Source organism: Schistocerca serialis, chromosome 4, assembly GCF_023864345.2.
Source record: "Schistocerca serialis cubense isolate TAMUIC-IGC-003099 chromosome 4, iqSchSeri2.2, whole genome shotgun sequence".
Classification (NCBI taxonomy): Eukaryota; Metazoa; Arthropoda; class Insecta; order Orthoptera; family Acrididae; genus Schistocerca; species Schistocerca serialis.
Window position 1 is genome coordinate 93010147 of NC_064641.1, and position 17153 is coordinate 93027299.

At 39.1% G+C, this 17153-nt stretch overlaps 1 protein-coding gene across 1 annotated transcript in view; it reads right to left on the minus strand.

Moving 5' to 3' along the window:
* LOC126473917 (RRP12-like protein) overlaps nt 1–17153 on the minus strand; it is a 144655-nt gene that overhangs the window by 115416 nt on the left and 12086 nt on the right. Inside the window, exons 2-3 of the mRNA XM_050101272.1 lie at nt 14785–14959; nt 3307–3433 (exon numbers count right to left, since the gene is read on the minus strand). Coding sequence (XP_049957229.1) covers nt 3307–3433; nt 14785–14959 — 302 coding nt within the window. The remainder of the gene's footprint in view (nt 1–3306; nt 3434–14784; nt 14960–17153) is intronic.

The following is a 17153-nucleotide window of genomic DNA, read 5'->3' on the forward strand; positions in this document are numbered from 1 at the left end:
TTGCACCGCTTCTCTTGTCGCCGAAACCGTTAGAGCTCTTTGTAAATCCTGTAAACCAAATTGCAGAGCTATAACATATGTGTACCCTGGTTACATGTATAACAACTAACTAATAAGAAGGAAATGTTTAATTCAAATGCTGAGTAAACCAAGAATGGTGAAGCTGTGCCATAACAATGCTCATAATTGCAACACCATGTAATCATTAGGAAAACAGCCTACATCAAGACTGTAGAAATGAGCTTAACGATAATGCTCAGTGGTGTACACAGTATATTCTTCTGGCTGTGTGTGTGTGTGTGTGTGTGTGTGTGTGTGTGTGTGTGTGTGTGTGGAGGGGAGGGGGCACACAACAGGTGAAATTCCGCATCAAAAACATTAAATACATTGCAAATGTTCAAAACAGTCATGGAACTACTGTACACTATGGAACAGTCAAACTGGCAGCTGTACGGCCAAGTATTGAAGTGACCCTCTACACCTTCTCTCCACATTTCTCCCCATTCATGTCCTCTCTCTTCACTTCGGCCAGATAAAATCTGGAGCCTTCAGACCAAAGATCCACCACATGTCAAGCAAAACTGGTAAACTGCACTGTCAAACAATGCTATCCGAAAAGTATGTGCAACGAATTACAAGGTGCTCACTTCAAAATAACACAATTACCGAAATCAACATATAGCACACTGCAATAAAGAATCAGACAATAATGGCTGGAAAACCATTTGTCAAGAAAGTGAAATTACTGTAAGGAAAAACCAGTCATAGCTCCATTCTTGAGTCTTTCCACACAAATGAATCCTTAAGTGAATTATAAGACATATTGTAGCAAAATACAGTAATCTGCTTATCTGTTAAATTAAAGATATTTCAGTTTTGATTGTGTGAACATTTAAATATTGATTAGCTCTGTGTGTTAGGTTTAACCTTGGCACAAACCAGAAAACAAGGATTTTGTGTTCGCCACAACAGCGACAAACATCCCAACACAAGTAGTATTACTCTGCTGCTCTTCTGCCTTGTACTGCTAAATAATTGGGGCAAAGGGAAAGATTACAGGAAAAGAAGAGGAGAGAGAGAGAATGATGTCTACAACTTTGAAAGAACAACATTTAATGTAATTTGTTTAACCATCCTGCTCTGAAGAACTCAGTGTATTCGACAAGTCTCCAGTTGACAAGTAATTTTGAAGAATTACAATTCTTTCAACAGTATTTTCTAAGATTATTTCCTTCAGTAAGTAATTTTCTTGCACAGTGTAGAAACTTAGCCATGGTACCTCCATCAATGGCTTCAGGAAAATTTTGCGCATCTTTAATTCTGGATTTGAAACTTTTGGATGTGACCTTTCCTTTCTTTAACACCCCTATATTTCCTATTAGTTTTTATTGGCAGTGTAAGGGGGAATTCTCACAAACTGGTTCTCCATTTCTGTTGCTAAGCTGTCAAGTACATATTGATTTTGTTCAACATTTAAGCTCTCTTACAACATCTCAATACTGAATTAGTTTTGTCTTCTGGCCACTGCGCAATTTCATTCTTCTTCGTGTTTGAATTAGGAAATTTCTCCCTTTTTATGATAACTAGTGTTATTCATGATGATCACACAATCCACTCCTAAATCATGTAACAAATCTGAAAAACAGTTTTAAACAAATCTTGTCTTTGCACTGTTGATAAAGCCATGGTCAGAAAATCCTGCACAACAGGCAGTAAGTCTCTTTCCTCTGCCTACTGCCCCTTAAGATCACCACTGTTCTTCGAATACTGACAGATGTGCTTTCGGCATGATTCTCATTGAGCCAGGTCTCACTGAGACACACAATAGGGCAATGATTTTCTTTCCTGATGATGCACATTTTTCTCCGAAAAGTAGCCCAAGCTGCTATAACAATGGATATCTACATCAGAACACTTTTTTCCATCCCTGCACTTTCTGTACCTTAATCCCTAAGATTTCAGAATTCTTCCAACTGGATGGTGGCCCCTTGTGAATTGTCATTTAACGTATCTGTCTTGCAGGATACTCGGCACAATCGTAAAAGTCCAGTATTGTATGATGAATGAACATCAAAATCAGTGGCAGTACATTTTTTAATAATATATTTCCTTGGAGATTTCTCGGTCACAGGTTTCCATTCTCTGTGCATGTGCACATATTCTCTATATTGTACTGTAGTGTTCTGGAGCTGTCTTTAAGACTTTGTAATATGACTCCGTTTGTTTGGCTCTATGTGCCTTTTAACTGAGTCATCTTACAAGGAAAAACAGTATAGTATGCAATTAAAATCACAGCTCTCTCTGCGTATGTGCAACAGTTCCATACAGATAACACAAGCATGATCAGAAGCTGTACCAATGGCAGCATGAATGAAGTGCAGCATTGCCACATAAACTCTGTATATGACAGCTGTCCATTTCATCAAAGGGAAATTTAATTGTGAAAACTTACAAACCATGAGAAAGAACTGCTGGTCAGCACTTACCTTCAGCTACACCCAATACACACTCATGAAAGGGACATGCATTCCTAGTATTTGGAACAATTAGTTACTTCCTCAGGGAGGAGAGGGGGTCTTTGCCTACCCTTGCCCTCAGTACAGGTGGGTCCCTTTCATCCTGATGTCAGTAACCTGCCTTTCCTGTTTAACTTTCCCCAACCTATTCCTCTCTCCTCCTTGAAAAACGAACTTCTAGTTCTAAAAGTCAGAAATGTATGTCACTTTTATATGCAGCACTAAACATTTTGCCTTCTGAAGGTACGAATTGGCCAACACTAGTGCTTCACAATTTAAGATGACCATTCAGCAGTCATTGCTTCTTATGACGATAGCTATCAGCTGTGGTAGAAAACAAACTGTTGTAACAATGTGCATTTGGAATCACAGTCAACGGCAGACCAGATCATAGGCTGTTCATTTGCAATTATAAATGAAGGTAAACTAAGAGGTGGAAAAACTGCTGCCAGTTTCACTGTTCTCTAGTATAGTTTGTTTATGAAGCACAAGAAGGTAGGTGAACAATTGAGTGACATAATTACACAAAAGCATAATAGACACTCAAATCCTATTTTCTGCAGAATACCTAAATATTTTACTGAAGTAGATCTATTACCAGAAACTTCAAGATTATTTTAATTGATTATGAAATATAAATGAAATTAAATCAACCCAGAAAATGGAATTACTGTTTTTACATTTAAATGTTTAATGTGTTGTGCTGTATTTTGAACACATGCAGAGATTGTACTTAGAATTAAAATTACAAATGTGAATTAAAAGAAATAAGGAACACAGAGGAGCTTACCAGTGCTGCAAAGTATTCCACAGAGGACTCCCTTCCTTTATATGATTTAATGACCTCAGTAACTGCTGCTAATACAGCAAGCATTTCTTTATGAAGAGCAGAATCTGATTGGAAACCATTCAGGAGCCTGTATAACACATTAAATTCATTCTGTTTCACAGTTTTTACAGAACAGTTGTAAATATATGATAAAATGTACACTCGAATTTCAGTTTTTGACCATAATAACTAAAAATCTGGACAACAGAGATAAAAGGAAGAAAAACACTTTTATAACATGGCAGTGCTGGCCAGTTCCTTATGCTTATAGGGTATTTTTTTTTAAAGTGATATGCTACAACATGATGTCATCGTCATTTTTTTCTTTGTGTGTACTATTCTCCAATTTAGGTCTTAGAAAATTTTCAAGTGTATCTGCACAAAAATTCAATGATGTCACATAATGTCATACTAGTCCCTGCACATATTACAAGTGAATAACACCCACTGTCAATGTGCTTGTGAGTGCAAATGTTGTAACTGTCACAAAATGCATTCAAGCCATGAATTTAAAATTACACATATTTCCTTGTACCAATGCTGAGTTTCTGAAAATGGTATAAACTGAAACTGCGCAATAGTATGCAGCTGCAAGCGGTATCAAATCATTTTAAAAATTTCTCACAGCTGTGGACCCTAGTTCAATGAAGTAATGTTACAAAGAAGTAGTGATTACTGTGGCTTATCTACTGAAGTTGGGTTCTACATCAGAAAAGTGTGTGTGTGTGTGTGTGTGTGTGTGTGTGTGGGGGGGGGGGGGGGGGGGGGCTGGCAAATGTATACAACAACGCTCCTTAATTATCCTGCATGTGACAAGGCAATCCAATGAACTAACTAGGTGTTACACATTTGGTTTTCTTGTACTCTTGTACTTGCAAGTGTCTACATTCACCTGTTGAAGTAGTTACGACAAGAAGGGTCAATGGCACACTACTGGGGACGAACAGTTAAGTGTGAAGTACAATGGTGACTACTGCAGTAGCAATAGTAGCTTAATAGGAGAACAAAAAAAAACTGAAAAATAAGCTCTGATCAACTAAGGTTTAAAGTGTAGCTCATCAATAGCAATTGAAGTTTTCTTTGAACAATAAAGCAAGCTCCAGATATCTACATGTTAAAATTTATCTCCACTGTAATACAATTGTCCAAATTTCAATTTCTCTCAAGTGTGATTAATCTGTCTTTGTTTAATTAATTCACCTGAAGAAATATAGCAACCACAAACTTTACATATAGCTTTATTTATGTCAAGGATATGAAATAAGATAGATTAAATTGCAGCATTGTATATGAGCATGACAGGTTACCAATTATGTACTCACATGAATAGTGACCGTCAAACTCTAGCAAACTGCAGACCTGACCATCCCATTGCTGAACATGCTGTGCACTGCATCACAAATGGCTTCCACAGCTGCTTCACTACACAAGCCATTTGGATAATCCTTTCCAGTACTAGTGGGAATTGTTCTCTAGCATATTCTGCACTCTCACAACCCTCCTGCCCTAAATTTCCAGTAACCTGTTTCATACTGCTCCAACTTACCTTTTCCTTTCTCTCATCTGTCCCCACTGCTCCTTCCCCTTCAAGATTGTGTACTGCCTTCAACCATCATCCCCCTGCCCCCCCCCCCCCTGCCCCCCCCCCCCAATGAGGGCATTATCTCCCTCTCTCTCTCTCCCCCTCCCCTTTCCCCCTTTTCCAACTCTCTCCCTTTCTCTTTACTTTCCCCATCTCTCCCTTCATCTCCTTTCCTCCCCTCGCTTTCACCTTCTCTCTATCCCTGGCTTCGTCTACCCTCTCATCGCCTTTTGTCATGTTGTGTAGCCACTGATTCATCTGTCTAATGACCTGCCTTATACCATAGCACTACCTCCTTCTCACCTTGTGCATTCTTCTACCTCCACCTACCCTGTCAATTGCCATCAACAGTCATTCTTGCCGCCACCACATATGTGAGTGTGTGTATCTCTGCTACAGAAAAAGTAAAAGGTCAAAAGCTAGTGTAAATACTGTATTCTGTCAATTGTTTCTCTGCACCACAAGTTGGTCAGCTATAGGTGAGTGGTTGCCTTTCCTTTATTTTACATATAAATAGAACAGACTGCTACTCAGCACATAGAGGAAGTGCTGAGTGGCAGACAGGCACACTGAAAGAAGACTGATTAAGTCTGGGTGTTATGCTATGGTGTATAGGAGTGCTAGGGAAACAGACAGGGGGCTCATATAGGAAAGACAAACACTCACTTTTCTGAAGTTGAAATTTTGATAAGAAAATCAGTACAATCAGAGGAAACGGCATGATGAAGCACATCTGCCATCATGAACTAATTCTGTACTTATAAAACGGTCAAATTCCCGAAGAAGTGCACCAACAGGATGTACCTTGGTGTACCAACAATGTTGGATTGCAAAGGAAGCAGGTAAGAGGGCTGTTCAAGTTTGCAAAAAGTGAAGGACAATGTGCAAAATACTGGTATTACTATTAAGTAAGTAAAACAATTATCTCGGAAGGCATTCAGTGAGGACTTGGAAGCTACAGCTACAGTTTCATAAAATCCTTACAAGAATACCTACAAATCCAGGAGGCACACTAAGGAAGGAGGATGGTGAGATACAAGGACAGCACATTAGACTCTGCATGTGCTCCTCAAGACTCGCTTCCCTCAGTGCAATCTGACAGAGGATATGCAGCAATGGGAGGCCTGGAAATCTGCCAGAGAATGTGTGGACTCTGAGCAAGTCCAGTGGTCAGTGGGAAAGTTTCAAACATTGAAGACACCAGTCCTAGATAGAAATTTTCTGGCTCTAAATCATTGCTAATGTTTGGAGGACAGCGAAGATTGTTTCAATTCCAAACACAGACAGAATTCATCATACCAACACTAAGGGTACGAAACTGATCACTCTGTCCTTCCTTTTAAAAAAACTGATTAAAGTGCATGTTAGGGAAAGGAGGTTAAATGAGGGTCTTCTACATGTAAACCAATTTGTGCATAAACCAGACAAATCATGTGAAATAGCACTTCACCGATTATTTGTTGGGGAGGTGGAAAAAGCTTTACACTTTCAGGAAACTGCTCTCTGCTTCTTCCTGGGTCTTGAGGGGACTTTTAGCAACACAACTTTCGAATCCAAGGGTAGAGGTGCAGAAGAGCATGCCATTAAGACCACTATATATGGGTGGACTAAGACCGAGCTGAGTGAATGAATAAAAGAAGCCACCTTGAATGATATTAAAATGGCAATAAACATCACCGATGGTGTCCACAAGGTAGGGTTTTGTCCCCGCTACTGTGGAACCTACAGGTGAATGGACTCATTAAAGAGAGAAAAGCCAGAGGTTACTTTGGCAAGGAAATGCAAATGAATTAGGCACAGTAATACTTGGCATATTTGCCAATATGTTATAATAATGGCAAAATGTGCTCTGAACATTGTCCAAAGCTTACGTAGGAAACAGGACCTAATGATTAGTCCCAAGAAACCAGTTGTAGTACCATTCACAAGAAAGCATATCCAAATGTACTGGAATCTTAATCTCTTCGGCAGAATTCTATCAGTAGAAGGGGTAGCAAAGTAACTAGAGGTAACCTCGGCTGCAAAACTAATGTGGATCTCTCACAAGCTCCAAGGCAAAAGGTGCTCTCATGTGCACTAGAAGGGCGTGTGATAAAAACTGGAGTCCAAGTCCCAGGAGCATGTACTGGATATACACCGCTGTAATGAGACCCATGACAATTTATGGAGCTACAGTAGCACAGTGGAATAAAGTAGAACAGAAGGTGGCTGCTAAGGAGCTCTGGAAGGTGTAGAGATTAACTGCTAGCCATAACAGGTATATCAGCAGCACACCCACTGCTGAAACTGAGATTGTGCTGGGCATGCACCTTTCATATTTTTGGGCTACCATGGCGGCAGTGGAAGGGCATACAGGTTAAAAACTGGAAACTTTAGAATACCTAGACTCCCACACTAACATAATGAAAGTGATGAATATATAAATAGTTGGGGAAATGCCAGTTGACTACACAATAGCTTCCATCTACTTCAACAAACCTTTCAGCATAACAATTGGAAATAGGGAGCAGTGGAAGTATGAATCACAATTCCGTTCAGGAAACAGAGTCTGGTTTACTGACAGACTGAAAATAGGTAGAAGTGCTGGGACCAGGGTATACAGCATAAACTAGATATGCACTCTCTTTAGGAATGCTGGATATGGTATTCCAGGCAGATACAGGGTGTGATTCAAAAGTTTCAAGACTTAACTCAGAACTAGAAATTTATTGGACATTTAAGCACAGCAGACTAAAATTCTTCAAAATATGATCCTTCAGCATCAACACAGTGCTGCCAGCGCGTCTTCCACTGTTCGTAGCCCTTCTGGAAGGCCTCGGGCATCATGCTATCAAGGGCTCTCATCGAAGCCTGGTGGATGGCATCAATGGAGTCGAATCCCTTCCCTTTTAGGCCTGTCTTAACTCGAGGGAAGAGGAAAAAGTCACTTGGAGCCAAATCGGGACTGTAGGGTGGCTGCAGCAGTGTTGTCATGTTGAACTTGACCAAAACTTTGGTGGCGGCGTGTGACGTGTTAGCGGGCGCGTTGTCGTGGTGGAGAATCCAATCGTCCTCGATCGCTGGGCAGACGCAGTGAACTCGATCCCTCAAGCGGTGGAGCACTCCAGTGTAAAAGCCACCTGTGATAGTCTTTCCAAGAGCAACAAACTCCTTGTGAATCACTCCTTTACCATCAAAAGAACAATCAGCATGCACTTCACACACACAACTTGCTCATGTGAGCTTTCTTGGGCTTCGGCGAGGAAGCAGTGTGCCACTCTGAGCTTCGACACTTCAACTTGTACTTGTACTTGTGGACCCTGGTCTCATCACCAGTGGAGCATTTCCTAGCAAACAGTCATGTGTCGTTTCTTCTGATTCATTGACAAAACTTTCGGCACCAGTTTGGCACACACTTTTCGCATCATCAAATTCTCTGTCACAATCCTCCACACCGTACTCTGACTCAGTCCTAGTTCATTGGCAATTAATCTAGTACTAACATGACGATCATTGTTTAAAATTTCCAACCCTCTATCCACATTTTAGATCCGTTCGGTTTGATGATGGCCTCCCAGAGCAGTCATCGTCTTCAACATTCCCGCAGCCATCTTTGAAACATTTGTGCCACATGAAAACCATTGCTCGGGACATGGCTTCTTCTTTAAAGGCCTCTTGAATCATACCAAGAGTCTCCATGGCGGTTTTGTTCAGTTGCACACAAAACTTAATCGCATAATGCTGCTCCAAGTGCTGCTCCATTTTCGCCTCTCCCACTTTTCGACCAAGGTCAATGACAGGCACTCATGCTGCAAGCGATGTGCACCCTCCAGGGTTCTGGAGGCAACTGCCGCAGCATCTGTTCGTTCCCTGAGGCCCCCCACTACTTCCCCCACCCAGCGGAACCAGTCCGCGCGCGCTCCCCTACTCGGAAATGAATCTGTTTTGAAACTTCTGAATCACACCTTGTATACTCAGTATCAGAGACTGCATGGAGGAGAATTTATGTTGGTGTTAAAAGGATCAGAGCATCTGAACTCATTTAGGGAGCCAAGCAGCTGTGAAATCTCTTTCAGCCCCTGCAGTGAAGTCAAAGATCGTTGCAGAATGCCATGAATCCCTTGTTAGACCAGGAGAAAGCAACAAGATATACATGCAGTGGCTCCCTGGTCATTCGGGAACTAGTGGTAATGAACAAGCTGATACGCTGGTCAGGGCGGAGGCAATTCTCCACCTGTTGGACCTGAATCTGTCTGGTCCTTGGAGACTTTGCATTCTTTTAAATCTGGCATGCTTTCTTCATTCTGTCAGCAAAAGTGTCCTGACCTGTTTTGTGTAACACGGTGATCTGTTCTGCCTCTTATCAATTCACTTTGTATAAGACTCTCAGTTGCTGTCAACACTAATTCTTTGAATTCAAGCCACATCTGGTTCATACTTATATTGCTCAACATAGGATTAAACAGCCAACCGGTTGCACACGAATAGGAGGTACATTGGCCTAGGTTTCAACACCTACTAGGGATGTCTTCATCAGAAAAAAATTTTGCTAAATCCTATAAAATAATACATAGGAAATGAGATATGATCAAAAACATATAAATTGATATAACAATATTCGTGACGCACAAAGGTTACTTACGTTAAATTACATTCTTAAAAAACAATAGTAAATTTGGAACAGCTATGCTCCTGACAAAAGTGAAATATAACATTGTAGTCTTTGCCAAGTGTGTCCAGCTAGGAACATCATCAGACTGATTGGCTCAGTGGCTTACATTGCTGCCACAAAAGCAATACAAATTGCGTTGCCTATCAGGCGCAGACAGTAATGTGCCCATTTGAAACATTGTAACAGAAATACTTGAGAAAAAAAAGACAGTTAATTTAAAATCAATACACAAAGAAAGCTTAAGGTCATTTTGAAAATACACAGCAGTCAAGCAGATTAAGCATAACAGAGCCATCTTTTAGACTTTACAGACATCACTATTACATAAAGGACAGAATGACACAGAAAAAAAATTTTACAAACAACTGTACAATCCAGAAAATATTTGCATGAAGGTAACTTCAGTAGCACATATCTATGAGATTAGAAGAGAACAGTGTTTTGAAATCAGAAGCAGGGAAAATATAGTAAAAGAGGAATCAAAGTCCATGAGCAGTGCATTGAAACCACTGGAAAAATTTTTGTTACATAGTTGTTCTCTAAGAATGAAGCCATCATTCTTAGAAATATGCTTAAAAATCTCTAGCTCTTCGAGTACATCGAGCCTATGACCTTTCTTTCTCAATGCATTTCAGTTTGTGTCTGGTCATTAGCAGTGGAGTTGTGTACATTAGTGCCTCTTCCTCCCAACAAATGTTCCTTGTACCTGCCACTAAAATACCTTCCAGTTTGTCCTATTTAATAAATGGAATACATATCCCAAGTGATTTTATACACTCCTGAATTATGTATATTGGAGTAACTGTGGACCTGAGATTGTACGTGAGAATTTTTTTACAAGTTATTGTTCATGGAAAATGCAACTTTGAATCCCTATTTTTTAATCAGGAGATGATGAATTTTACAATAAGTGTAGAAATAATAGAGAAAACATTTTTAAACTCGTTACTATCAGGAACAGCACTGCTGCCTGAAGTGGTCCCTTTAGCGTCAGTTTTGACTTTGAAGATCTTCAACTAATGTGGGATCATAGCCATTATTAACTGCAATAGTTTTTATCATGTTCACCTCTTCATTAAGCTGGTCAGGTGAAAAAAGCATAGAGACAGCATGATGAAAGGCTGAATGGAAAAATGTTTTCTTATGGGAATGAGTATCCACCGAACTAGCAGGCACAATTTGATTTATATTAGTGGCTTTTCAAAAAAAACAGAATATAAGTCTGTCGTCGTCAATAGCAATACTGAGGTCCAAGTAATTAAGCTGACAGTCATTATTTTCTAACTCACAAGCGAAGCTAGTTTTTTCATAATACTTCGACCCCTGTATTGCTATTGACGATGACAGATATGTGCTGCTGAAGTTACCTCCATGGAAATATTTTCTGGATTGTACAGTTGTTTGTAAAATTTTTTTCTACTCGTTCTCTTCTTTACATAATAGTAGTTTCTGTAAAGACTAAAAGATGGCGCTATTATAGTTAATCTGCTTGACTACTGTGTATTTTCAAAAAGGTATTAAGTTCTCTTTGTATATTGTTTTTAAAATTGTCTTTTTTCCCAAGTATTTCTGATATAATGTTTCAAATGGGCACATGTTACTGTCCACACCAAGTAGGCAGCACAACTCTTATTGCTTTCATGGCAGCAATGTAAGCCACTGGTCTGATCAGTCTGATGATGTTCCCAGCTGGACACATGTGGCAAAGGCTACAATGTTATAGTTCACTTTTGAAAGGAGTGTAGCTGTTCCAAATTGACTACTGCTTTTTAGCAATGTAATTTTTGGTAAGTAACATTTGTGCATGATAAAAATTGTCATCTTGATTAATGTGTTTTTGATCATACCTCATTTCCTATGTATTATTTTATAGGATTTAGCAACATTTATTCTGAAAAAGACACCCCTAGTAGGTGTTGAAACCTAGGTCAATGTACCTACCGTTTATGAGCAACCGGTTGTCTGTTTAATCCTATGTTGAAACCAGTATACAGTTGCTGAATAGCAGCCATGGTTGGCTTAAAGGAGTGGAAAGGGACCAAACTATGAGGTCATTAAATGGTGAGTCACTTGTGTGGAAAAATGTTGGCGCACCATCCCAATCCATAGAACACTTGTATGATTAATCATAATGAAAGGGCAAGTCGTTACACACTAAAATGTAAATGGCTATGCAGACCATTCGCAATGGTAGCTTTTGTATACAGATGTGAATTAATAATTCTTTTCCAAAACCTTTAACATATTACAGCAATAGAAATTCATCAATGGGATGCAAGGAGCTTTCAAGGAGAAACTTCTAACTTTTTCAGCTTTTTCCCAAATTAAGTTTGCTGTCTGTCATACTTTTTATATCAATAGCTACATGATCAAAAATTTTGGTGGTGGCACCTTGTACCCTTTTTTGTGCTGAAGTCAGCCTCAATGTAAAATAGTGAAAGTCATTCTATCTTCTAGTATTGTAGTTATGTATATCATCATTCCTTCTGAACCTGCAATGGGTTATTTAAAGTACTCCACGAGGGAATATATAGGCTGCACAGCAGTAGTCAGTATTATAACTCCTTAAACAGGTGTGTACTTGATTATATTGGGTGTGCTCTGCAAAAAGAACCAATTCTGCATATTAGATGTAAGGTTGTTTATATATACGAGAAACAATAGCGGAACTAAGATTGAGCCTTTTGAAACTTCTTACGCGATTACTGCCTAGTCAGAAGACTCTCCCCTGCTTACATTGTTTGAACTGTTAGGTTAGATGTGACATATATTTGTTAGCTATAACATCAATTCTGTAAAATTTCAGTTTATCTAGGAGGATATTGTAACCAACACAGTTAAGTGTCTTTAGGTAGGTCACATAAAACACTTTTATGAAATTCAAATTATGATTTACTAAGGATATTAATGTTTCTCGGGTAGGATACTATACTAGAGTACATCACCTTCTCAAAAATTTTGGAAAATGTGAGTACTGAAATGTGTCAGTAGCTGCTGTTCTCTTTCGTATCACCTCCCTTAGGTAGGGGCTTAACAATAACATATTTCAATCTTGCTGAAAAATGCCCTGAATTAGTGACGCATAACATATTTCAGCAAAGACAATACATACATTATTGTATGAGAACAGCTCTTTAGTACTCTGTTGAAGACACCATCAAATTCACATGATCTTTCATGTTTGAATGAGAATATATAATTTTCTTAATTTCAGAAGTATTTGAAATGTCTTTATAACTGTATTTTATGAGGGCTCATTTTCCAGCATACTGCTTTGATTTTCCTATTGAAATGATTGTTTCTACATTTTCTACTACATTTAAGAAATGATTACCAAACATACTTGCTGGCCTGTCGATTTAAATCAACAGTAACATTACCCTGCTCTGTGACCTGTTGTCCTGTCTCTGACTTCACTATGTTTTATGTATTTTGTCAGCCGTACTTCTTTCTGAGATAATGTGACATTCCTTGATTTTTGTTACTTCTCTTTAAAATCTTTGCAATGTGCAACTACTGCATGATGGCATTAAATCTAATACATCCTATGTAAAATTCATATCATCATATGAAAACAGCTTTTCTCATAAAATAATCAAAAAGACGAAGTGTCATGCAAAACAGACTCCTAGAGGGATTGAAGAATCTCCTGGAAAGATTTCCACTGAAGGAAATCTATACTGGGAGGCACTATCTTGCAGCTAATTATGCACTATCATCAGAGAGAGCATTTTTTGCTGGCTAGGGGCCTGTACAGTTATTTTCTTGCTTCATGGTTCACCAAAGAAAACATTATCAGAGCACCACTGCCTTTATTCATCAATGTTGGAAATTTAATTAACGAAGTCAAACCATAGGAGAAAAAACAACATTTCCAGGCAATTTTTCCTACTAGAACCTTTAGAAAATCTACATTAAAATCAATGGACTATTAACAGCTTGTTGTTTGGCAGAGTGTAGTAAGGAATTCATATGCCTCATAAACAGTTTGGAAGTTCCCAGTGGGAATCTATACACAGTTACAACTTAAAGTGAACCATTTCTCAGTATTCCAAAAATGGAAACTCCAGGTGGGATTATTAACAATATAGGAAAAGACAGAGTGCTATGTACTGTAAAGAAGTCAAGTTGCAGACAGGCAGGATTAAAAGACATGCACACTAAGCTTTAGGCCACAGTTTTAGTCAGTAAGAGAGAGAGAGAGAGAGAGAGAGAGAGAGAGAGAGAGAGAAACACGCACACAAGGCAAGCACACCTCATGCACACACTACTGCCAACTCCAGCATCTCGGGACGGAGACGGTGGAGTTGGCAGTCGTGCGTGCATTAAATGTGCTTGCCTTGTGTGTGTGTGTGTGCGTGCGTGCGTGCGTGCGTGCGCGCGCGTGTGCGTGTGTGTGTGTGTTTACTGATGAAGGTTGTGGCTGAAAGCAATATGTGAGTGTCTTTTAACCATGCCTGTCTGCAACTTGACGTGTCTTCTTTATGGTAAGTAGCAATCTGTCTCTTCCTACATTGTTGATATTTCTCAGTATTAATTCACAAGCACTAAGTTCTTTGTGCCCATTTCTACAAAATGCAATTGTTTCAATGTTTCTGAACTCACAAAAATGGTTCAAATGGCTCTGAGCACTATGGGACTTAACATCTGAGGTAATCAGTCCCCTAGAACTTCGAATTACTTAAACCTAACTAAACTAAGGACATCACACACATCCATGCCTGAGGCAGGATTCGAACCTGCGACCGTAGCGGTCGCGCGGTTCCAAACTGAAGTGCCTAGAACCGCTCGGCCACTCTGGCCGGCTCTGAACTCACATTCTGCACCCATATTAGTTCTACATCTCTAACCTTGCAGTTATATGATGTTCAGATAGGCAGAGGATGTCTTTCTTTTCACAGCTCTCTAAATCTTCCAGACAATTTATCTATGTAAGTAAATGCTTTGGAATAATTTCTGAACGTGCAAATATGTTTCATTCAGTGCCTGCTATGGCTTTATTAACAGTGTTAAACATCATATTATACTACTGAATGATATTCTTCTTAGTCTACACAGCAAACATTAACCCACAAGTTCTTCACATGCTGAGGCACACACACATATACCTTGTCTTGAAAACCTGAATAATGCAACATATTTATCTGAATTTAATATTTAACCTTGTATGAAACGCATATTGTACTCAATGAAAGAACACCCTTACCGACTAAATGATATATTACTGCAACTACTCCAGTCACTTGCAAAGGTCTGAAATGTCTTGAACGTTCCTCCAATTGTCCCTTCCTCAAAATCTCCAGCCACCAAAGATTCGGTATCCATTTTTGTTGTGAATGCATCATGCTTCTTAAGTGCCTCAGTTGTCAATCCACTCTGTCCTGAAAATCAAATATAACAACATCGATTCAATGTTTGTGTAACTTAAATGTCAGAAATAATGTCTATTCAGATAAGGCTGCATACACCAAGCAAACTTAACTTCACTACAGAAAGCATTAAACACATCTGACATTTTACTTCTGGTTTTATCTGTCCACAAAACAATGGAAGAAGAAAGGAGAGATGAAATTTATTCTGAGCCTATACATATGAGAAAGATTTTAGTCAGAATGGAAGGGCTGTGAAGGTTGTAGAGCTACATTAATGGGTGGGGAATATCATATTTATATCAGAGGTGGTACACAGTTTAGATATAGAGATGATCTAATAACAATTAGTGAAGGTAAAAATTTTAAATTGGCAGCTGTAGAACTAACAATACTAGACATCCAAGAAAATCATTCCGTGTGTGTACCGTTCATCTAGGTAGTGGTGAGCACTTTCTTTAACAAATTAAAAGAAGTCTTGGAAAGAGACTCAGCCCTGTGAGGTAACGGGCGAGTTATGGCGCCCTGGAAATAATCTAAGTTCGGAGTTGGCATGGCTGCATGGGCTGCTTGGTAAGCCGAGGCCCGGCAGCGGCCACATGGTGCCGAACGTTAGCTGAACAACAGGGGTAGCCCCAGTGTGTGGTCAAGCATGCAGTGGCTGGAAATTCCTTGGTGACGCTGTGTCGATGAAAGAGACTTGTATGCCGGGAGAGCCAAAGATGGCGGACTTTGTAAAACCTTAATGGCAGACGTTTCGGAGTTCATATGGAAATTAATAGTAGCCAGATGAATCATGATATCTCAAAAATAAACATGTACATTACTATTATTTGCACAACGATTCTGATGGTGCAATCAGATTTTCAATATCTTTATTAGTTTAAAGTTTAGTATCTGACTGTAAATTACACAAGTAACACCCAGCAACGAATTTCCAAAATCCAAACGGTTCATCCGATTTCATCGATCGACATGTCTTTAGAAAGCTATTAGTGTAAACCTAAATTGGTATAAATAACAGGCATGTAACTTCAATAGTACATGAGTTATTGAAGGTCAAAGTGGCCGATTACTATCGATCGCGTCAGGCCGTAAGTACTACACAGTTACACGAAAAAACGGTAGCAGCATGCTTATAAATACATTCATTCATGTATGTCTTTGTTTATACCCAATATATGCTATTAATGAAGAAATTGGTCAATTATTTACTGTGTTTTAGAAAGCACAGACACATTAGGCTACTGACTTACTTTCGCTTGCTATTCCTTTGATATATGTGTATCTAATTTATTTATGTATTTAATAATGTGTGTTAGAGCATGTTTATGGTCCAGCTGTAGGAATATTTATTTAATTTCACGTCATTTAAATGTAAATCCAGTATTTCTAAAGTGTTTTATGTTTGTGAGTGTGCACTGGCTTGAAGACATGGGGGGAGCGCTCTAGCCAATCACAGCACTTGTGAATGGGGAGACTCGATGGAAGTGGGAGAACAGACGGGACAGGACAAAGGTAGTGCTAGATGTGACGGTGCAATGGATGGATGGTCATGAGAGAGACTAGTAGAGTGTGGAGTTTTGTGTGTGGTCGTGGAGGATAGAAATATTTCGGAGTGACAACCTGTGCTCTTGTGTGATTTCCGTGGCTTCTGCAGTGAAGACGTAGTATGCATTCAGAAGTGAATATCTCATGAGCTATGTTGTTGTTCATAACTAATTACGTGAAGTAGGAATCTACTGCTTCCCCGTTATTCCACTTATATTTTATTTATTTGCTGGACCATCAACACCAGTAAGTGTTTTGCAGAAATATACCGGATTCTCCAAAGTACTTCTACTATAGTACTCACCATTTAAAGTCGTTAAGACAGTACCTGGAGATTTTATTTAATTGCAATCTTTCATTTATAAATTTATACGTTACATTCATAATTCACAATTGCCGAGCAACAGAAACCTTCGACCATTCAATTCATGTGTATATTCGTATTGTATACTGTAGACTCTGCAATATTTGGCTTGTAATGCGGCAACTATATATCCCAGCCCCTAGATAACGAAACCAGCCAAAACTTTTAATATTTCAACTTTGAGTCAGAGGGTATGTAACTGAGGGCACACCACAACGCATTTCACTTTATTAGAAAGCCCGCAGCCCCCAAAAATAACATACTGGTAACATATGGAAACATGAATAATAA